Source organism: Podarcis vaucheri, assembly GCF_965113315.1.
Source record: "Podarcis vaucheri genome assembly, chromosome: 3".
Lineage (NCBI taxonomy): Eukaryota > Metazoa > Chordata > Lepidosauria > Squamata > Lacertidae > Podarcis > Podarcis vaucheri.
In genome coordinates, this window is record NC_138761.1 from 104264939 (window position 1) to 104287761 (window position 22823).

The window sequence follows — 22823 nt, forward strand, 5'->3', positions numbered from 1 at the left end:
GGGTTTAAATTTGCTTTTCTTTTTCTTTCTTTTCTTTATCTTTTCTATTTTTCTTACTCTGTTATTATTGGAAATTTTAATAAATATGATTTAAAAAAAAATTTAAAATACAGTCTGGAGGGGAGGGCTAGAGGGCATTCAGCTGGCTCCCCCATCTGACAGCAGCAAAAGGCCAATGTATGGGAGAGCAACAATGGTAAGTCTCTTTCCCAACCCCCTGGAAGTATTATTTAGGTAAAGTATGATTATTTAGGGAAGTTTTTAATGACTGATGTTTTAATGTATTTTTAATCTTTGTTGGAAGCCGCCCAGAGTGGCTGGGGAAACCCAGCCAGATGGGTGAGGTATAAATAATAAATTCTTATTCTTATTCTTACTACTATCACTACCAACTGCTGGAGCAGGTCACCACATTAGAGTAGATTGCACTAACCGCCACCCAATAAATCCATGTTTTTCTGCCAGGAAAGGTTAAAGTCTCATGCTCAGTGCCAATGATGCAACTCTGCATCATAAAAATGATATGCACAGTCTGCTATGGTTGCCAATATTTAGGTTTATTTAGAGTATTTTGGCAATGGTAGAGGGTTGGAAAGAAGAGGTAGTGTGAGCTGTTCTGGGTGGGACCAGGACAATCAGAGAATGAGGAGCATATGCCTCGGAGCGAGACAGAAAGCACTGCAGGGCGCAGAAATCCATGACTCCAGCCTTCTCCAGGCAGCAGATCCCGTTTACTCCTTTTAAGTCTGCAACTTGAAGATCCAGAACTCTGATTGCAAGGAAACCAAATTTCACCTCGGGCTTGTTTCAGCATGGTGCGTAAGAGGATGTACGTAATATAAACAATCCTCTATATATGCAAGGCTAGTCCAAGATGTTTTGCTGCCTGAGGCAAAGTCAAGGTGGTGGCCTTCTCGTATTCCAGGTACAGAGGCCAGCCAGACTTGAGAACTGAATCTTGACTTCAACACTCGAGGCAGGACAGCGTCCTCCACCACTGGTTACCAGACCAGTCCCCGGACATCAGTCCCCATACAAAATCCATTGAAGTTGAAAAGTGTCCCCAGATTCATTGAAAAAAATCTGGTAACCAAAGTTTAACCAGCCCCTGAGCCGCCCCCGAAACAGGAAGAGGCCAAATGCACACACAGGTCTGTCCTCCAGCCTCTCGGTGTCACACGCTACCTCCTGGCAATTGCCTCGTTCCAACGATATGTTTTCCCTTGTGTTTCTTAATGCAAACAGATCCAATTACTTTAAGAAGAGAATGGCTGCTGTCCACCGTAAATCTTCTTACAAAGCACAAACCATTAAGAAATACATTTGAGCACGTGGTAAGCACATCATGTACCGTATTTACGTGCGTCTAATGTGCCATCGAATCTAATGCGCACCTCAATTTTTCAGAACCTTGAAACCAAAAAAAGTATTAGCTGGCAAATGTAAACCTTCCATTGACTCCAATGCACACCTTAATTTTTGCAACGTAATTTGGCCAAAAAATGGTGAGCATTAGATTCGAATAAATACGGTATGTCTGGGTGTGGAAGCTGTGGCCCTATGGACATTGCTGGACTAAAATTCCTATCAGCTCCAGCCACAGATGACCCATCTCTAATGTACACATACATGAAGCTGTTTTTCTAAACTAGACTTCCGTTTGCTTCTCACTTAAGTCAAGGTATATGTGAGAACATGATGCGCATCATTCATATATTGGATTTAGGAGTAAGTCATGCTTTGGCAAAGATGGACTTGGGTATTTCAAATTTCAGTCTCCAGGTGACGTTACATCTCTGGGCATGTGCGAGAAAGATAATATCTTGTGTATCACTCAACACCAATCTCCCTCCTCACAGGACTGTGTGGAGAGAGAGAAATTACAAAAGACAAGAGCCCACTGCTAGATAAACTACACATAGAACACATAAATCAAAAGCATAAAAACATCAATGAGGAGAACGCTGTGTGATTCCTTAAAAAGATAAACAGGGATTGAATCACCAAAAAGATAAAAAGCAAGCAGTTGGTGTTTCCCCCCCTCAACTACACCATGACTAAAATCTGACAGTCTTCTGAGTATCCCATTCTTTCTTTGCTGCTTGCAGAAATCAAAACTGCCTATGTCTGTTTTTGTTATTGACACAAAGAGCTCTCTCATGTGTGAACCCTCCTCGTATGCTGATCACATTTTCACAGACTCTTTTAAGCTAACACGACTTTTTGGAAGACACACTAATCTAACAAAAGAAATCTTGAAACTTAACCTCAAAAGTCCACAGGGATATTCTTCTGGGCTACCTCAAGGCAGAAACAATAGCTCCTCAGGAGGCCAATTCCCTGCCTTCATATGCCTTTGTTGTATAAAAGAAAGAACATCTCCCTTTGGTGTTTTAATAGCAGAATTTTGCTTTCATTTCTTATAAGCAGTTAGCATGGGTTCTCTGATTCCTTTGTAGAGAGCTAGCATTATGCTGGTTTGGATATCCTATAACTGTTTCTAATGTTCAGCCCATGTGCTTCCCCCAATTTCAGCTCTCTTGAAGAAATTTCTTAGGAAACAGTGAGAGGGAATGAGATCTCACTTCTTGCTTGTAGGAAGGAAGAATAGTTTATAAAATGACCTCTGGTCAGGACTTTTAGATTGCAAAAAAAAAAAAAAAAGTGAGCAGGGCCAGCCAGAAAGACAGCACATTTTCCCTTCTTTTTTTGCTATTGTGGTATACAGTGAACCCCCCCAGATGCTCCAAATCTTATTTTTAATTTCTTCACGAAATTATGCCCACTTTCCTGGGAGAAAGCCCCATGGAACCCTACTTCTGAGTATAGGATTACAATAATAATAATAATAATAATAATAATAATAATAATATCATCTTTATTGTCATTGCCCCTTTCGGGACAACAAAATTACTTGACTGCTCCATAAAAACACTAATTAAACAATACAGTATAATACAGCAAGGGAGATTAGATGACTTTCAAAGTCTGGGCTTCCCATTCAGGGCCGAGATCGCTCTGGAGAAGAAGCTGTTCTTAAGACGGCTCGTTCTTGTCTTCATCGTCCTGTATCTCCGTCCCGACGGCAAGAGCTCGAAGAGACAGTGACCAGGATGCGATGGATCTTTTACTATGTCCAGTGCCTTCCTACGGCACCTTGTGGCATAAATCTGCTCTAAGGTGGAGAGTGGGCAGCCAACAATGCTCTCTGCTGCCTTAACAACCCTGCACAACCCCATCCTGTCCTGGGTAGTACAGCTTCCGTACCACACACATAAGCAATGTAAGGCACATTAATATTAAAAGGCTTTGCAGTATCTATCTTAAGTTGCCCTCCCAACAAATTACACATCTCTATTACTGCCACTGAACAAGAGGGCGAGGGAGTGAATTGGAGCACAATTCAGTGCCCCTCAATCCAGACTTAACCCTTTACTTAGCCCTTCCGTTATTTTAGGCATTCAGTTGGGAAGAATGTGTCAGGTTCCTAGTTGTCAATAGGCAATAACCATAGTGTCAAAGTGTAAGGTTTAGGGAGCTGAAGCCCTACAAAGCATTTCCCACTGGTGTCAAGTTGGTTTGGAGCTTTGGGAGCCAAGTGAAGGAATTTCAACAAGCTTCTCCCCCAATCAGTTTTCTACTTTCATAGATTGCTTTTACTAAATGATTGCTGCGGCTCTCTCTATTTAAAGTAAATAATCTGAACTGCACCGACATTTACAATGGAAATTGTTTAAAGAGGATTATGCTGATTATCCCTCCAATGCATCCAAAAGTAAGCACTCTGCACAACCCCAAATATCTGCTCTGGAGAGTTGAGAGAAACTCCAGAATAGCCTGCAGTGGGAAGAGAGGGGAGATCCTTCGTTTTGGCAAGCAGGAATGCTTGCAGCGACAGAAGCACAGACAGAATGATTGTGTCAGCATGACAATGAATCCCATTGGCTAAGTCTGGATTTGACTCTTTCTCTCTCTGTCTCCTGACACAGATACAGATCTGGGGTAACAAGACTTTGGGGGTGCAAGGGCACCCATAACTGCTAGAGTTAGTGCATGTTAGAAATTAACAAATGGTAGAATTTAGATAATAGTGGGAGTATTGAAGGGAAGATGCCAGACCAGTGAAAAAAATATAGGATAAGCCTATTTTCCAGGTTAGGGCTTCGTCTTAAGAATGACAAAAGGTGCTGCGATCAAGTCATTAACCCATCAGTGAAAACCATCATCAAAGCAAGAACTTCCCAGCACAGAGAGGGGAGAATTCCCATGGTTACTGTGGGAGGAGAAAGGTTTAGGACTTCAGTTCCTATGACATGGGAAAACAGGAAAGAGTCCCTGTCATTTTACTTGAGACTTGGATCCCGTTGTCCCCCCCCCCCCCGCAAAGGTCTTTGGAAAGGAGAAGGCTGGAAGAGGAACTCCAGGCAGAGGTCATACAGGGACAGGATCCTCTTGGCAGCCTGGGACAGAGGCATGGAGATGGCGCTCAGGATGTCTTCGGAATGCAGTGCTGCACTGCTGGGGGAACAAGCCCCTCTTGAGATGTAATTCTCTGAACTCCCTGACCATTAGGTCCAGTCATGACCGACTCTGGGGTTGCGACGCTCATCTTGCTTTACTGGCCGAGGGAGCCAGCGTACAGCTTCTGGGTCATGTGGCCAGCATGACTAAGCCGCTTCTGGTGAACCAGAGCAGCGCATGGAAACGCCGTTTACCTTCCCGCTGGAGCAGTACCTATTTATCTACTTGCACTTTGAGGTGCTTTCGAACTGCTAGGTTGGCAGGAGCTGGGACTGAACAATGGGAACTCACCCCGTCATGGGATTCGAACCGCCGACCTTCTGATCGGCAAGTCCTAGGCTCAGTGGTTTAACCCACAGCGCCACCCGCGTCCCATGTGTAAATAAGACCTGGATGAGTGCCTGGAGCCCCAGGAATCTTAGGAAGCCACTTGGTGGAAACTGGGGTGACATGTAACAATATAACCATTCGGTGATGGACCGTTATTATTAATTAATTAATTAATTAATTATGAAAATCTGTTTGCAAAAACAAAGCAAAACCTCAAAGCGGTTTAGAAAAAAGAACATTAACAATGAGATTATCAGCAAAAGCAGTTAAAAACCAACTGTTCGAAACATTAAAAAAAATAAAAATCAACCGTGAGCTCAAAAAAGAGGAGAAAAGATTAAAGCACATGCTAGCGTTCTACATATCAAGACAGGCTTGTCAAAACAAAAATGTTTTTAGCAGGTGCTGAGAAGTGTTGTGTAGGCACCTGCCTGATGTCAACCGTTAGGGAGTTCCACGACATCCAAGTATTATATTTATATGAAAGAAACTTATCATAAAGAGGAAACACAGAAAAGTGACTCTATATCTGCCTGGAGGCCGGACAGAATCGTAAGACAACCCTAGCCAAACAACCGACAGTAATGGGGGTAAGATGACCCTGGCTACTAGCTGTGGGACAGCAGCCCAATTCCTAGCATAGCTAAGAGAGGAATGAACTGCAAATAGGATAATTAGTAAGTGCTTCTAGGATTTCAGGCAGCTGGCAAGAGCTCTGGCTGCTCACTCAAGCCAAGACTCAGAGAGACCAGCTTGAAGCCTCTTGCAAAGGGAGCACCCAGGATCAGACAAACGGGTGGGGCATTCCAGTGCATAGCAAACCACCCCCCTGGAATGGAAGCAGGAGAAGCAAACAATCAGACCAGTGGAGTACAAGGAGCCAATACTATCTGCACACATAAGAAGGGGAGCTGTTTATTCACTTCCACCTTCCTCTCCCATCTGAAGAGCGAGTACGCTATCTGGGTTTCTGCAATTTAAGGGAATAGAAAATGACCCAGAGGCTTAAAACAAAAAAGCATCAACAACGTAAGCCCTCCATATTACCAGCATTCATAATGTTATTTGTGTGTATTTTAATGTGGAAGTCTATTATTGTAAATCCCATCTGGAATACTTTGTTTACTGAACCATATCGACTGCCCCCCCCCCCCAAAGAATTGTACACAAGGCAGTCAAGGGGCTTCCAGAGAAACACAACAAAATAAGGAAGAGAAGCCTTAGAAGAGAACACCACAAGGAAGTGGGATTTTTTTGAAAGCATAGATGCTAAAAGGTAAAATTCAAGGAACCAGACTTTTTTTAAAAAAAATGTGGAACACGAAAGCAGGACAATGCTAGCAATTTTCTGATGGCATCAGCTTCCTTTGATTAAGTTACACACTCACTTTTAACATATCACTCAGCAACAAACCATTGTCCAGGCCAGGAGTGGCGGTGATCCCAAGAAATTACTACCTTTTAAAGAGGTACAAAATAAACCTCTCAGTTTCTGGATTCCTTTTCTGCACGGAATTTTGGCACTACCCATTTCTCCTATCTGGATTATAGTGCATTTGGTAAGAGTAATGTAGGAGCTACCGAAACACAAACTGCACCTTCCTTCTTTTTCAAAAAATACTCTGTGCATAACATAATAATGAATCACTGCAGTTGAACTGGAAAGGCAAAGATGGTTACAAAGATGGTAATTATCACTCAGGTGTCACTCAAGTGAAATTCATCCCTCACAGTGGAAAGTAGAAGAGTAGCTAGAAGAGCAGATAAATTTAGGGTTGAACGAATTCTTGTTTCTGAAGTATGGGGAAAACTCTCAAGGCAGGGATAGTGCATGATTTGCTGAACTGAAAGCTAAGAGAAGGTACAGAACAATTATTATTACACACCCTAACCATCTGGACCCCTCACTTTTGTGTGTGAAACTGTATTTCTACACTCCCTGGTATTGTTGTATAGTGAACAGAGTGTACCTGCCTCCACCCTGCTTGGGCCAATAATATAGAACAGCAGTGGCAAAGGACTGGTCCATGGGTCAAATTAGGCCCAGGATGCTGTCTTAATGTGGTCTGATGTTTTTGTGCCGCCATGTCCACATCATGGACAGCACAGGTAAAGCCCCAGCTGCCTATGAGAAATCAGGAGAGCATGAGTGTCTAAATCCAGCGTCAAATGCAAGCCCCACTGCTTTCGATAGGGATCAGGGATTCTGATCGTATGACGGCAGCCCACAGAGAATAGGCCGCTTTTTAATCAGACCCACCTGATGAAAGTTGTTCCCCACCTGTGATACAGAAAGTGAAGGGTAATGGGAGTTGGGGAGATCATAGCAATTTTGTTGTGTCTATCATCATGCATACCAGGGATGTGGAACCCCTATCCTATTGGATAATGCCAGACTCCCAGTAGCAGCAGCCACCATGGCCAAAGGTCAGGAATGATGGGAGTTGTATCCTAGTAACATTGAGAGGGCCATAGGTTCCCATCCCAGGTATATGCTTATGAAGCCCAAACTGCAGCATCCATGAACATGAGGGACATATCAGAGGGATGGGAAACCTTAAGACTTACAGAACAACAGCAAAATCTTTGGGGGAAACATCCTGGAAGGAAAGCCCCCTCAAAAGCACTCCAAAGAGGACTGAAAATGCTCACTGAGCACTGAATGTTGGCTGACTGTTGGTGGGAGGAACAGGAAACTGGAGGAAGGGAAACAGAACAGAGCGGCTGGAACCTTCAACATGAAGCAATTCGGCGCTGTAACATTTTGTTGCAAGGCCCACTTATCTAATTCTAGCAGCACATCCCGTTTTCATGGGAATGTTTCATTAAACTACATGGAAAAGTTGCATCAGGGTATCATTTTCGAAGATACAATCCCCTCACTAAGAACCAATATTCCTTTTTAAGATCCTGATTTGAAGACTGTCTATAGCAGAATTATAATGCATGCTGATGCAAGTTTCCCATATGCACTTGCTGAAATGATGGCTCCAACGTTTATTGCAAATGAGCACACAATATTGTGCAAGGGCTATTGCACTGTTGATAAGAAGGCTTAGGGGTAGGAGTTAGAGGACAGGACAGATGTTGCAATGAGTGTTCAGTGTGCTTATATTGCCATCACAGAATATCTATAGTGAGCATGCACAGAAATAGCCAGATAATTCTCTCATATGAAGTGGTAATGGAAAACGCAGGAAACCTGGTATTGGAGCTCTCAGTGGAATCTAAGCTGCTATTTACACAGCTCTCAGCATATTCTAACACACATCAATATCCACCATGGGATCAAAGAAATAAATAATGCCAAGTGTACCATCAGACCTAAATGCAAATGTCTTAGGCTAGCAGCTTCTCTGCCCTTTTTTTAAAGTTGAGAGTCAGATCCAGCAACCCTTAATACCTAAAGACCCCCCTGAGAGGCAAGCTGGAATTACAGACTAGAATGCCAGCCACCCGTTAATGCATTCCTTAGCTGTAATTACTGAAGTGCCACACAACAGACTGGGATCAAGAAATGCTACTGCACAATTTCATGTTATTTAAGTGTTATACTAGTGGGAACTCTGACAAGGGCCACGTTTCCTGGAGTGGAGCTTTAGGTGTCAGGAAATGAGGACTAGTCTTTTATTTTCAATAATACAGTGGTGCCTCGCAAGACGAAATTAATCCGTTCCGCGAGTCTCTTCGTCTTGCGGTTTTTTCGTCTTGCGAAGTACGGCTATTAGCGGCTTAGCGGCTATTAACGGCTTAGCGGCTTTAAGAAAAAGGAAACAAACTCGCAAGAACTCGCAAGACGTTTCGTCTTGCGAAGCAAGCCCATAGGGAAATTCGTCTTGCGGAAAGACTCAAAAAACAGAAAACTCTTTCGTCTTGTGCGTTTTTCGTCTTGTGAGGTATTCGTCTTGCGAGGTACCACTGTACGCTCCTCTCAGTGTGAGCTCACCTTTTACATTACACCAGTCTTCTGCTTAAGCATGTCTTTTGCCAACTGCTCTCATTCCTGAAGACCAGGAGCAAACCCAAACCACCACTTATTTCAATGTGGGGCTGCACACAGTACAAAATGATGTAGCTTGGGGTACATAGGATTCATAAGCAGTGTGGTTTATTGACTGCTTTGGTTGCCTGTGCTGGTAAAATAGTCTGGAGGTCCGTTCTTAACCTGAAACTGTTCTTAACCTGAGGTACCACTTTAGCTAATGGGGCCTGAAGCGCCTGTAACCTGAGGTACCACTGTACTTAGAAAACCTTATACAGTGGTACCTCGGTTACATATGCTTCAGGTTACATATGCTTCAGGTTACAGACTCCGCTAACCCAGAAATAGAGCTTCAGGTTAAGAACTTTGCTTCAGGATGAGAACAGAAATCGTGCTCTGGCGGCGCAGCGGCAGCAGGAGGCCCCATTAGCTAAAGTGGTGCTTCAGGTTAAGAACAGTTTCAGGTTAGGTACGGACTTCCGGAACGAATTAAGTACTTAACCTGAGGTACCACTGTATAGTTTGGGACCGTAAAAACTGAAGAATTCTGTCTCCCCTCATTGAGATCTACAGGAGAGACTACACACAACCGATTGGCAAAGTTATTTCTTCAAGATTTTTTTTGTACTTCTGCAATCCTTGGGCTTCATAGAATTGGAAGGGACCCTAAGGGTCATCTAGTCCAACCCTCTGCAATGCAGGAATCTTGGCTATAGCATCCATGACAGATGCCCATCCATCCTCTGCTTAAAAAAACCTCTGCTCATGTGAGGATGGTGCTGTTTCAGCTATAAAAATAACAGAGAACTGAGAGCTCTATTAGTATCAATGATATATGCCACCCCAACTGTGGCCCTCCCTTTTTAAGGACCCCTGACAATGGCCAACATCTGTGTGGATTTTTGCTGTGCTCTTTTAAAAGTCTTGATTTATTAGTTTTTGGTTCCGTGTTTTATAATTTTTATTATGTGGGTTTTATTTGAATTTTACTGTATACATGCAAAGCATGTTAAATATATGTCATAGATTTTGTTCCAGCATTCCTTTTCTACTTAAGATAAGACTTTTTAAAAAAACAGAAGGAAAAAAAGGACCATTCAGAAAAGTAAATAAATATAAAGCTAGGGAATTAAATTATGTTTCTGCTATAAAAGCTTAAAGTAAATGCCCAGTGAAACTGATAGCATCATCAGTAGCTGCTGACACCATTAATTCTCTAAAAGACAGTGCATTTCCATGTCTATGTTTATCATAGCCTGTTTTAAACTGGAATGTGGGTGGCGCTGTGGGTTAAACCATAGAGCCTAGGACTTGCTGATCAGAAGGTCGGCGGTTCGAATCCCAGTGACAGGGTGAGCTCCCATTGCTCGGTCCCAGCTCCTGCCAACCTAGCAGTTCGAAGTGCAAGTAGATAAATAGATACCGCTCTGGCGGGAAGGTAAACGGCGTTTCCGTGCGCTGTTCTGGTTTGCTAGAAGCAGCTTAGGCATGCTGGCCACATGACCCGGAAGCTGTACGCCGGCTCCCTCGGCCAATAAAGCGAGATGAGCGTCGCAACCCCAGAGTCGGCCATGACTGGGCCTAATGGTCAGGGGTCCCTTTACCTTTACCTTTTTATTCTAAACTGATAACTACTTTTGTGGAATATGAGCTCTATAGGTAAAGGTAAAGGTACCCCTGCCCGAACAGGCCAGTCTTGACAGACTCTGGGGTTCGTGCGCCCATCTCACATCTAGAGGCCGGGGGCCAGCGCTGTCCGGAGACACTTCCGGGTCACGTGGCCAGCGTGACAAAGCTGCATCTGGCGAGCCAGCGCAGCACACGGAACGCCGTTTACCTTCCCGCTGGTAAGCGGTACCTATTTATCTACTTGCCCCCGGGGGTGCTTTCGAACTGCTAGGTTGGCAGGCGCTGGGACCGAGCAGCGGGAGCGCACCCCGCCACGGGGATTCGAACCGCCGACCTTTCGATCGGCAAGCCCTAGGCGCTGAGGCTTTTACCCACAGCGCCACCCGCGTCCCATGAGCTCTATAGGTGTTTCAAATTATTTGCCACACTGCTGGAACATGTTTTAGGATTACTGATTAGAAAGAGAATAAATTACAAACTTATTGCTGGTTCTGAAGAGAATCTCACTTGCCGGCATGCCAACTCTTTATAGTTCTGAGTTAAAGAGAATTGTGTCTATATCTCAAAGTGTCAATATAGGTACCTTTTCCATGCTCTGGATTGCTGGTTAGGCCAAGATCTCAGTCAGTGTTTTCATACAACCACTGCTGATTCATCCAACAGAGCGACCTTTTAGGTCAAGAGTTCTCAAACGTTGCCATATGAAGCATCTTTAAACATTTTAGTTTCTCCAAGTGCAATGCAGGATCAATCAATATTTTTCTCAGTTGTGGTTTTTATCCTTTTGATTCTCAAAACTACGCTGTGTAGGTTTGGTTAAGTGGAAAAAGTTCCTAGCCCAAGGTCATCCAGTGGCCTTTGAGATTAAGGGGAAACTTTGACACTGGTCTCCCCGTAAAAACTCAGTGGTCTAAAATACTATGATTATTATGATTACTATGACTATTGTTCTTATTTTTGTTTATCCCCCTGTTCTTTCCAGTGGGAGCCCAGACTGTTGTACAATATAATAAATACAAACCTTACAATAATTAAAGGTTAAGGCAAAGGGACAGCTGACCATTAGGTCCAGTCGCAGACGACTCTGGGGTTGCGGCGCTCATCTCACTTTATTGGCCAAGGGAGTTGGCGTACAGCTTCCGGGTCATGTGGCCAGCATGACTAAGCCGCTTCTGACGAACCAGAGTAGCGCACGGAAACGCCGTTTACTTTCCCACCAGAGTGGTACCTATTTATCTACTTGCACTTTGACGTGTTTTCGAACTGCTAGGTGGGCAGGAGCAGGGACTGAGCAACAGGAGCTCACCCCGTCACCGGGATTCGAACCACCGACCTTCTGATAGGCAAGTCCTAGGCTCTGTGGTTTAACCCACAGTGCCACCCGCGTTCCTTACAATAATTAAACACATTTTAAATTTCATGCCTAAAACCACACAAAAAATACATAATGCACAATAACAACAATTCACTGAACTTCCCAGGCAACCATTTATGACCGCAAAGCCCAGGCTGAAAAAACATGCATTTGGTTTATGTCTAAAGCATTATCAATGTGCATATTGAGTGGAATTCAACATAGTGTTAAGTAGGGTATGTGTTAGGAACGAGGTCTGCTTGTGCAATGTGACTTCCATCCTCCTTCACATCTGTTCTTTGGGGTCCCTGAACCCTCAAGGGCAGAATAAGGAGTGTGCGCAGCGGGGAGAAAAGAAGGAAAGTCCTGTTGCACAGGCAGAACTCATTCTGCACATTCGGCAGCTTAGCTGAATCCCACCCACTGGCTCTCATGATGAAGTTCAGTCTTGCTGTGTTTCAGCCTGTCTCCAAACTGTAACTCACCGTATTCTCAGAAAAATTCTAAGAGGAAGCTAAGCAACTGTGAGTTGGAGACATGCTGAAAGAATGAGATTACTAGGTCACCCTTTGGGGAAAACATCTCGGGCAGACTCCATACTACGTGAAAACAGTAAGTCAACAGACTTCACTACATACAAAAAAAAAAGAGCATTAGCTCAGGTGAATTTAATATTCTAGCCCAGGAATTGGGTACACGCACATTTAAGGAAAAAAGAGGAAGCAGAGCTCATAGAACTCCTATAGAATGCCATAATGCCTCTAAGATATAAACCTATGGAAAGCAAAATGTCTGCCAAAAATACCAGGTGTCTTTCGGTCAAAATAACCACAGCAGTGGGAATGGGATTTCTACCTCTTGGCCCACTCCAAGAAACATTCAAAACTGGTGCAGAAGCTTTGTGAACAAAATGAAAGTATCATTGCACTGTATTTTACTTCAGCACCCCTTCCCCAATAATCTAATAGCTTTAGGATCCCTTTTTTATTGCAACAATCACATTTCTAGTGGGAGGTTTGTCATCCTTGCCCTTACAATTTCTGAAGAAACTCATTGAAACTATGTATTCCACCTGTTGTCGTTTTTAAATGCAAATCAACTTACATTTATTTATCTTTGGGCAAAACAACAACAGCACTGAAATGTTTTCTCCTTCCAAGTATTGTACCGACATTAGCTAATTAGCTACTTTTATTCCTAGGAAGCATAAATATCCTTTCATTATCTGTAGTTCTGACATATTTTTGTTAGGGCATAAAGCTATTTATTTGCAAATTTGCAGTGTACTTTGGGACAGTTGGAGAGTATTTTTTCCCCCCTAGCCTGTATGGGCTGACAACTGCTAGACACTATAACGAGTCTAGGGAATGAGCTGCCGATTTCTGCAGCTCTTCTATTATTTTGGTAAGGAATAAGAACATCCCCCCCTTTTTTTTTTTTGCATAATGCATTCAGTTTCCCAGTCTGCTCAGAGTACACGAAAACCTCATAATGTCACTCAGTGGATTATATGAACAGTGGCACTGTATGCATGTGACAGAAAGAGCCGGGAAATGGGTTTGTTTGCACTGCTGTAATACATAAACATGACTGCCAGTGGATAACGTCCTCCTGCTGGGTGTTTCATACTGCATCATATGCCAGTCATGTCACGTTAGGCTGAACAACAAGAGCAGCCGGGGAACAAGAAAGGGCAATGTTACACCCGCAAATCGATGCTACAAACAAGCGCCAAATTGCTTCTTCCACAGCATCCGAAGAAAGGATGACAAGAGTTAACATAAGGACACGGCTTATTTCAGTTCACAAGTTTCAGGACTTCCATTTAACGCTTTGGAACTTTTCTGAGGACTGATTCATACAAGCCATTGGAGGGTGGGGGCAGAAAGCAACAGTTATGCGGTATTTCCCATAATTGTAATGTGGAAGCCCACCTTCATGGGGGGGAAAGCAACATTATTATGTACGGAAGCATAATATCACATGCTACCCTTGTTTGAACGCAAGAGCCTCTAGATTCTGTTGTATATTGAACCCTTGCATTTTAATGGGTTCTATATACAACAGAATCTAGAAGCTCTTGTGTTCAAACAAGGGAAGCATGTGATTTTCCAGTATTACTGTGCCTAAAGGTCTGAGTGGATGGAAAGAGAAGTAACATCTACACAAGCTCAGGAAACACCTTGTGTTATAATCATATTATATTCGTACAGTGGTACCTTGGGTTAAGTACTTAATTCGTTCCGGAGGTCCGTTCTTAACCTGAAACTGTTCTTAACCTGAAGAACCACTTTAGCTAATGGGGCCGCCTGCTGCTGCTGCGCCACTGGAGCACGATTTCTGTTCTCATCCTGAAGCAAAGTTCTTAACCTGAGGTAATATTTCTGGGTTAGCGGAGTCTGTAACCTGAAGCGTATGTAACCCGAAGTACCACTGTACTTGAGTTTGCTTTCTTCACCTCTCCTACTAGGAACCAATAAACTTCAGGGAGTAACTAGTAGAGCTACCAATTGCACTAACTGAATTGCAGTTCGGCTTAATATGTACTGCTAATATCATGGACCTCCATTGCTTGCATATACACAAATTTGTTAGCCTGATTGATAATCCTGATTGATAACCTTACAAAAAATAAAATTGTTTCCATCATTGATTTCTGTAATCACATTAACATTCGAAGACATCCTTTGTGAAATGTTGACCCCGTGTGCAGCTGCTGTGAAAAAAATCCGTTGACAGGGATTGAAAATAATGCCGCCAATGTCATAATGCCATTATAAAAGTCCCCTGGTGCAAACACTCTTGGAACACTGGGAATGGTTCTGGTCAGCACATCTCAATAGGGATATTGTGGAGTTGGGAAATGTGCAGAAAAGGGCAACCAAAGTGATCATGGGCCGAGAGCAACTCCTCTTTGAAGAAAGGTCACAACATTTGGTGCATTGTAGTTTAGGGAAAAGGGTAGGAAAAAGAGGAGAAATTACAATTATGCATGTTATGAAGAAAAGAGATGGGGAGGGAGTTTTTCTCTCACTCTCATAATACAAGAACCCAGAATCATCCCATGAACAATTCTGGATGTTGGGAGATTCTAGACAAATCAAAGGATTTTTAATTGTGCTTAGCTAAACTATGGAATTCATTCCATAATGGTGGCCACCAACTTGCATGGCAGATACCCTCCAATACAGTGGTGCCCCGCAAGACGAATGCCTCGCAAGACGGAAAACCCGCTAGACGAAAGGGTCTTCCGTTTTGGAGGTGCTTCGCAAAACGAATTTCCTATGGGCTTGCTTCGCAAGACGAAAATGTCTTGCGAGTTCCTGCGGGTTTTTCCCCTCCCCCCTTTTTCTAAGCCGCTAAGCCGCTTATCAGCTGATCCGATAAGCCGCTAAAAGCCGCTAATAGTGCTAATCCGTCAATGGGCTTGCTTCGCAAGACGAAAAAACCGCTAGACGAAGAGAATCACAGAACGGATTCTTTTCGTCTTGCGAGGCACCACTGTACTGGAGGCAGCGTGTCTCTGAATGTGAGTTGCAGGAAATCATGGTTGGGGAGAGCTGTGCTCAGGTCCTGCTAGAGGACAGGCATCTGATGGGCTGCTGCAAAAACAGGATGATGGACAAGATGGGTCTTTGGTCTTACCCAGCAGAGTTCTTCTTTTGTTGCTAGCAATTCAGTATCACGGTACTCATTGCTCTCTCCCCCCCAACCCCCAGTTATAAATTGAAATCTGTTCCATTTACCTATCATGGGTGACTCTATAAAACTCCATGTATTAGTCTGAGGGACGTATGACTGAAGGACTCCAGCGGCACGGCCTGCCTCATTTACTCCGCCAAACACATAGATCTTCCCACCGCAAACGGTGGCAGCGGCAGAATGCACAGCCTTTGGCAACGGAGCGACTGTCTCCCATTGATTGGTGATAGTATCGTACCTAGAACAGAAAGACATATGAATCAGCCTAGATGCTACGGTGATTGGCACTTGCCAACGGCTAGTCAGGAAAACAGCTTTGCAAATACGTCTTTGCTCTAAACCTACGGCGATGGACAGAAGTTCTATATTCTCGGTGCAGACAGTGTCAAAGGAAGCAAGGAGAGTGGGAAAATAATCCAAGCCTATTAACTATGTATGACTCTTATCTCATTATATCCCAGGATTTTTAAAAAATAAATAAATAAATCCAGGATACCTTCTATTAAGGTGACTTCTACCAATTAATTTCTGCTAATTAGAACAGAGTGAGATTATTCTTGCAAATCAGTTCAGCGATATTCAACGGCAACTGGAGTCAGGCAAGTGTTAAATGCACTTACAACTGTTTAGGTTGAAGATCATCTGATTTTCAGACATAATGCAACATGATAGCTCTCTCTGCCCTGGTAAACTAGCTATTTAATGTGCATGCTGGGGATGCACACGTTGCCTCTGTTTAATTTTCACTGTGTGGACAAAGCTACCACACTTCACTGCAGGTTGCTGCAGATGTTGATGGAAAATGTGCAGCAGGAATAAGATTTCGCCGCTGCATCCATTTCCCCATGTAGCACCGAAGATAAGAATATGCGTTAGAGGGCTAAATTAGTTCTAAGGTCATTGGTATCAGATTTAATTAAGCCATTGACCATAAAGATGTACAGTTAATAAACCATGGATGAAGATTCATTTTAGACAATGTCACCAGTGCAGACACCTATTTTTTAAGCTAACATGGCAGTGATCCAAATAACTCCTGCAAAATGAGCTTGGGAGACAGTAAAAAATGATATGGTTGTTAGGCATCAATATTTCCATGGAATGGCAGCACATCTAGTTAAATAGCAGATTCATGAACATAATAGCTAGAGCAGTAGATTACAAAAATAAATTACGACTCTCTCTCCCCAAACCGCTTCTCTCTCACACACAATTGCACACCCCCCCCCAATGTTACTGAGAAATAGCAGCTAACAAACATTAAAATTGTTTGGATTCATGTTTCCTGACTCAGGATTATTTTTGTAATGGATTTCTTTATTGTTAATAAATACTTTATTGATTTTAGGTAAAGGTAAAGGGACCCCTGACCATTATGTCCAGTCGTGAAATTAAGATGTTGCAAATGTACTTACTACATTTAAAATATCTATAAGTTATTTCCTGCCTCTGGACTCCACTCCCACCCTTTCCTTTTTGACTCTGGGAGGTTTAGGTACAATCACGGGTGGTGCTGTGGGTTAAACCACAGAGCCTAGGACTTGCCAATCAGAAGGTCGACGGTTCGAATCCCTGCTATCGGTCCCTGCTCCTGCCAACCTAGCAGTTCAAAAGCACGTCAAAGTGCAAGTAGATAAATAGGTACCTCTCCGGCGGGAAGGTAAACGGCGTTTCCGTGTGCTGCTCTGGTTTGCCAGAAGCGGCTTAATCATGCTGGCCACATGACCCGGAAGCTGTACGCCGGCTCCCTCGGCCAATAAAGTGAGATGAGCACTGCAACCCCAGAGTCACCCACAACTGGACCTAATGGTCAGGGGTCCCTTTACACCTTTACCTTATACTATATTAAGTTTCTTGTAGGAAAGGTGGGGTACAAATGTAATGTACACATGGCCTACTTGCCTGAATTCATACAATAAGAAATCTAAAGTGCCCCTGATCCCTGAATTAAAACTTTCTTGATATTACAGTTTTGAGAATGAAAATCTCTTTTCACTGCAGATGACACTACTAGTCAGATGTGAAGCAGCCTGTGTCTCCCCCCCCCCATGTATCCCAGTGGTATCTAAATTTTCCAAGCATCCTATCACTCATCACATATCACCAAAGCCCAACTTTGCTTAAGCCTGGTTTGGACCTAACATTCTTGGGTTATATACTTAGGCACATTCAAGGGCAACGTCAGGTTTATTTTCAGCAAAAGATCTCACTCCTCTTTAGGAGGTGTTCTTAAAGGAACATGTGGGCAGCAAATCCACAAGAGTGTTCCCAATAGATGTGTGCAATACTATTCATCAGGCAAGATGTTTCAGAAAGCAAGATGTGTGTGTGGCTGGGGAGTGGGAAGGCATGGAGGAAAAGCAAAAAGCTGAAAAGTGCAAAAATTAGGTTGGATGTTGCTATCCATAAGGTCATCTTGTAAATTCTATTCCAAGATGGAGACTGCAGATGTTATCATAGGGGTAGAAGTTCCCTTTTCAGTACCTGCTCCTCCATCATTATAAAATTATTTCGATTTCTGCAAACCTTGGGATTCCCCTGGGAGAAACTCTGGGACAGCGACCTGAAATTTACAGCATGTTATTGATTGAAAGAGAATTATTTGAAAATGATTCATAGATGGTATTTAACTCCAAGTAGGTTGGCTAAGATTTATAAAACAGAATCAGATATGTATTGGAAGTGTGAAGACGTGGAGGGAATGTTTTTTCCACATGTGGTGGACATGTATAAAAAGGTAAAAGTGTATTGGGAAATGATTAATAACGAACTAAAATTTTTAAAAAAAACTACTTTCCCAAAGAAACCAGAGTCCTTTTTGTGGGGGATAACCCAGACTGAAATTCCTAGGTGTCAGAAAAGGTTATTTATCTATGCAACAACTGTGGCCTGTGTTTTGTTAGCCCAAAAATGGAAAGGGAGAGAGGTCCCAGCTAAAGAGGATTGGCAACTTAATTTGGCAGAATATGCAGAACTTGCAGATTTAGCATATAGAATAAGAGAGCAAGAAGAACATTTACTGAATATATGGAAAATAACTGCATACAGCTGAAAACGCTGGCAGCATTAAGATAAATTCAACAGAGTAAATAATTTGTGATGGATGTAAAAGTGGGAAATGATTTGAATGGTTACAGTAAAATATGCAGGGATGTGTAAAATGAACCATGGAAAGAGAAGAAGGGAAGTCACTGGATATTTTAAAGTTTGCAAAAATGTTTATTTGGAATTGAAAAATTGAAAATTTAATAAAAATCATTATTTTAAAAAAGCCTTGGGATTTCCCCAAGCCTATTGATACCTTTCTCTTGTGCATGGGTATCAAACAACAGCACTCACACCTGAACATAAGAAATAGAAAGATTTCTGTTACTACTACTACTACTACTTTAATAGCCTCAGTCTCTTTCTCCTCATTTCTGTCATTTTGTGTTTCTCTCTTTACACTGTCTTACTGTTTAAAGGCTTTTTAAAATTTTACTCTGCAGCTCCCGCTGAGTGGGAAAGGGTCTGTGCATTATCAACCTCTCTTTCTCTCTCCAAATTGTATCTCAACACACATCAATTTTTCCTAGCCTTCTCCTCTTAATTTCTCTCTGTCTAGGTTAACAGCTTTATGGGCGAATGCTTTAATTTACTTCTGTTTCAAAGCCTTTGCACGATCATTATCTAGAGTTTATATATTATACCTTCACCATTATTCAGAGTACAGCTAACAGAAAAGCAGTCATGGAAAAATAAAGCTGTATTGTGTATCAAGGTGGTCTTTCCCTTCCCACATGACTAGTGACATTTTAAACCTTTGTCCTGACCGATTCAATTTTCTGTACGCCTTTCTCCTCTCCTTTCAAAGAATCTTCTGCCTGAAGTGTTACTGGTCAAGAGCTGTTTATAGAATTCTTTCTGAGACATCAAGGTAGCAAAATATTTCTTGGGAGAGTAATGAAAACACAGAAACCCTATAAATCCCTTTAAGGGCTTCAGTCCAGTTCTGCATAATAAACTGAAGCAATCACAGCTCAAAGGAATCCGCAGCCCAGTCCAGGGTGCAGATCTTTATCTGATCTTATTTTTCACAAATCACACCATAGAAAGCAAGAGAGTTGAAGAAATCCCCATCAAAACAACCTGCCCATCCCTGCTGAAGGAGAAAGCCTGTTTTCCTGATGGATAAGCATGCAGAACGTGTTTGCACTGAGCTTAGAATTTTATATTAATAGAGCCAGAGACATACTTCAATGCTGAAATATATGTATATATAATCAGGACTGAGGGATCTTCATCAAAGAGAGAGCTGGCACAGCATGGTGGGCATATCATTCCTCCAAGGATCTCCAAGCAGCATACACCCCGCCCCTTTCATCTTTACATCCACCCTGTGAGATAGGTGAGGCTGAATGTGCAAGTGACTGGCCCAAGGTTACTCAGGGAGTTTCATGGCAGAGTGAGAAATTCATTCTGGGTCTCCTCAGTATTAAGACCGACATTCTAACTGCAGCATCACACTGGCTCTGTATAAAATTTCCCAGTTCTAATCTCAAAATGCGGAGTAAGGGACAGGCCCTTTAAAATTTTCAGACAGCTCTCCGGCAGGTGGGGGACAGAGCCGCTGGAAGGGATCCTGCCTGTCTTCAGATCACTCTGGTCGTTTACTGAAACATTGTTTTCCAAAGCTCAATCCATAGGGCTCTCTGCAACTCTCCCAGCCTGACCTGGCCTTGGACCTCTTACCACTTCTCCAAGAGCAGAACAGGGAAGCTAGCACTACTGACCTACCCCAGGGGTGCCAACTTGAATATAATCAATCGCATGACACGGCACACGGACACCATTTGAATGGCATTGCCCATCAACTTGGTGGGGCGGCCCCCCTCAAATATTTTATGGGAGGGTGAAAGGACCTTGGAGTTGGCTCCTAGGCAAACCTCATAGGGATGTTGTAAGTTTTGGAAGAGGATAATGTTTGCAAAGCGGTCTGAACCCTCTGCTGTACTAACAACAACAACAATAACGACAATGACAAACTCTTCAAAATGACTAAACTCACTCTGCCTGATGAAATGCTTGGCTTAAGAGTGGATTTTTGAAATTTACATTTATATTAGCAACTGGGACTCTTTATTTTCAGGTCTTTCGCCAAGTTATGGTTCAGTGAGCATTTATTTATACTGAATTCTGCATAAAGAATGTGAAATGATGCCACTTTTCTCAACAACATTACGAATCAGCCGCGGGGGACGGTACATTAATGGAGCATCTTTACCTCTCCACGTGATCAACGTTGCCTGCTACACCAAGGCCTCCAATGGTATATATTTTCCCGTCATACACCAGGCTGTTGTGCCGACACCTCGGGACTGTCATTCGGGAAACGAGATTCCAGTTATCGAGTAGTGACATGTAACACCAGACGTCAGAGAGTGTGACTCCAGACTCCATGCCACCTGCCCTCGGTATGTAGAAGGGGAAAAGAACCAGTGACTTGGCGGGAAAACAGCTCTTGGAGCCTATTACAGTACAAGCCAGTTGCAATGCAATATCTTCTTCCAAATGACACTTGACTAATTAAAATAAATCACCCTCAATTGCAAGCATCTGTTCAGATGATGCAGATTGGTGTCATTTATTCATGTATCCCAAAGGGTTTTATTTTTATTTTTAAAGGCTGTCATGATATCAGACTAGGCAGGACATTTGCATATGGGAAAATGCCCAGGCGGCATTCATAAATAACCTGCAGTCTATTCAATTACACATCCAACTGGTATGAATTGACTAAGCAGCTAGCTAGGCGCTCTCTCGTTGGAAACAGCAAAGTGTCACACCACTTAGAAAAAAGGATGTACAGAGGGGCCCTTCTCAACACCCCTGATACTGACACAAAGTTCGATAAGCGAGAACTTCCTTGAAGAGTCACATCCAATGCTATAGTGTATGCAAGTAAAATTATGCTACTTCTAGAACATATTGTACAAATCAGTCGTCTAGGTGCTTGGAAAAAGGGAAAAGTGTCAAGCACTGTGTTAATGAACTCTGCCAGTGACAAGAGTTTGTTCATTATCACCGGAACCAAGAAGAGGGTTGCAGTTCATTTTCAACAAGAGATTTCAAAGACGAACGAGAGCAAGCCTCCTTGTAAGCAAATATGGTAAGTGTAGGTCAGGTATGCAACAGCTCAGTCAAACAGATTCGAGATGCGGAAACCTGTCATTTAGATCCAGCGCTCGCCAATGTTTTACAATGCGGTTGCAATAGCAAGGGGAAACTTTTCGCATGCTTGACGGGGTGTTGAGCCTATCCTTTGCAGGTTACAAGTGCCGAATGCACTGGGGAGGAAATCTGAGCTGATGTGAAATGGAATGTGATAAAAGGAAGTCTCTCTTTTCCCAGCAAGCTGGCACATAATTCATCCTCGTTTGGCCTGTCACACAGCCTTCCAAATAGACAATGCCCTTCTCACCAGTGCTCACCTGAGAGATAGACGTTGTCTCCAGCGCTCACGACGCTGAAAAACTCCCTGTCATAGAAGGGCAGACTGGCCAGGGGGTACCATTTGTTGCTCTGAGGGTTGAAGCACGTTACTGCTGTTAAGGCGCGTTGATTCATCCCGATCATTTGACGTCCTCCGACGAGAACTATTACTTCAGCCACACCTAGGATGTAAAATGAAATATATGCATTTACGGTATTATATGTCTGTAACTTGCCTTGCAGTTCATAACAATGAAGGGCAGGATAGATACAATATTTCAAACACCCCCCTTTTAAAAATAGGTTATTGCTAACATTAAAAGAAAAAACAACAACAGTGATATTAAGGCTGTAATCCTATACCCAGTTTCCTGGGAGTAAGCCCCATTGAACTCAATGGATTTACCTCTGAGTACACACATATAGGATTGTGCTGTAAATCAGCATAAGAGATCACCCTCAAGGCTAAAAGTTCTTTTTTATTCATTTAATAATCAATTTTTATGAAAGGTTTTCAGCGTAAAATACAATAAAAGCCAAACTAAGCTAAATAAGAAAAATATTGCATTGTCTTTTCCTTTCTGTTTTCTTCTGTTTGCTCTTTTTATATTTTTTCTAAATGTTCTAAAGTACTATGCGATCGTTCCATTTTTCACCATCCCAAATGCAGATTTGAATAATTACTTCCTATTTACTAATAATGCAATCCTATGCATAATAATTCTGTGTTGAATGGGTTCACTGCTTAGCAAGTGTGTTTAAGTGTCTTAAGGTGCAACTGTGAACCAGCTTGTTAGGGAGTGAGCTTCTGGGTCAGGATACGTAGGTTTGAAT

The 22823-nt window shown here is 42.7% G+C and overlaps 1 protein-coding gene across 1 annotated transcript in view; it reads right to left on the reverse strand.

The window, feature by feature from the left end:
* The window catches only part of KLHL29 (kelch like family member 29), a 430669-nt gene that overhangs the window by 20238 nt on the left and 387608 nt on the right, over nucleotides 1-22823 (reverse strand). Inside the window, exons 10-12 of the mRNA XM_082215506.1 lie at nucleotides 21989-22171; nucleotides 20782-20962; nucleotides 15563-15756 (exon numbers count right to left, since the gene is read on the reverse strand). Coding sequence (XP_082071632.1) covers nucleotides 15563-15756; nucleotides 20782-20962; nucleotides 21989-22171 — 558 coding nt within the window. The remainder of the gene's footprint in view (nucleotides 1-15562; nucleotides 15757-20781; nucleotides 20963-21988; nucleotides 22172-22823) is intronic.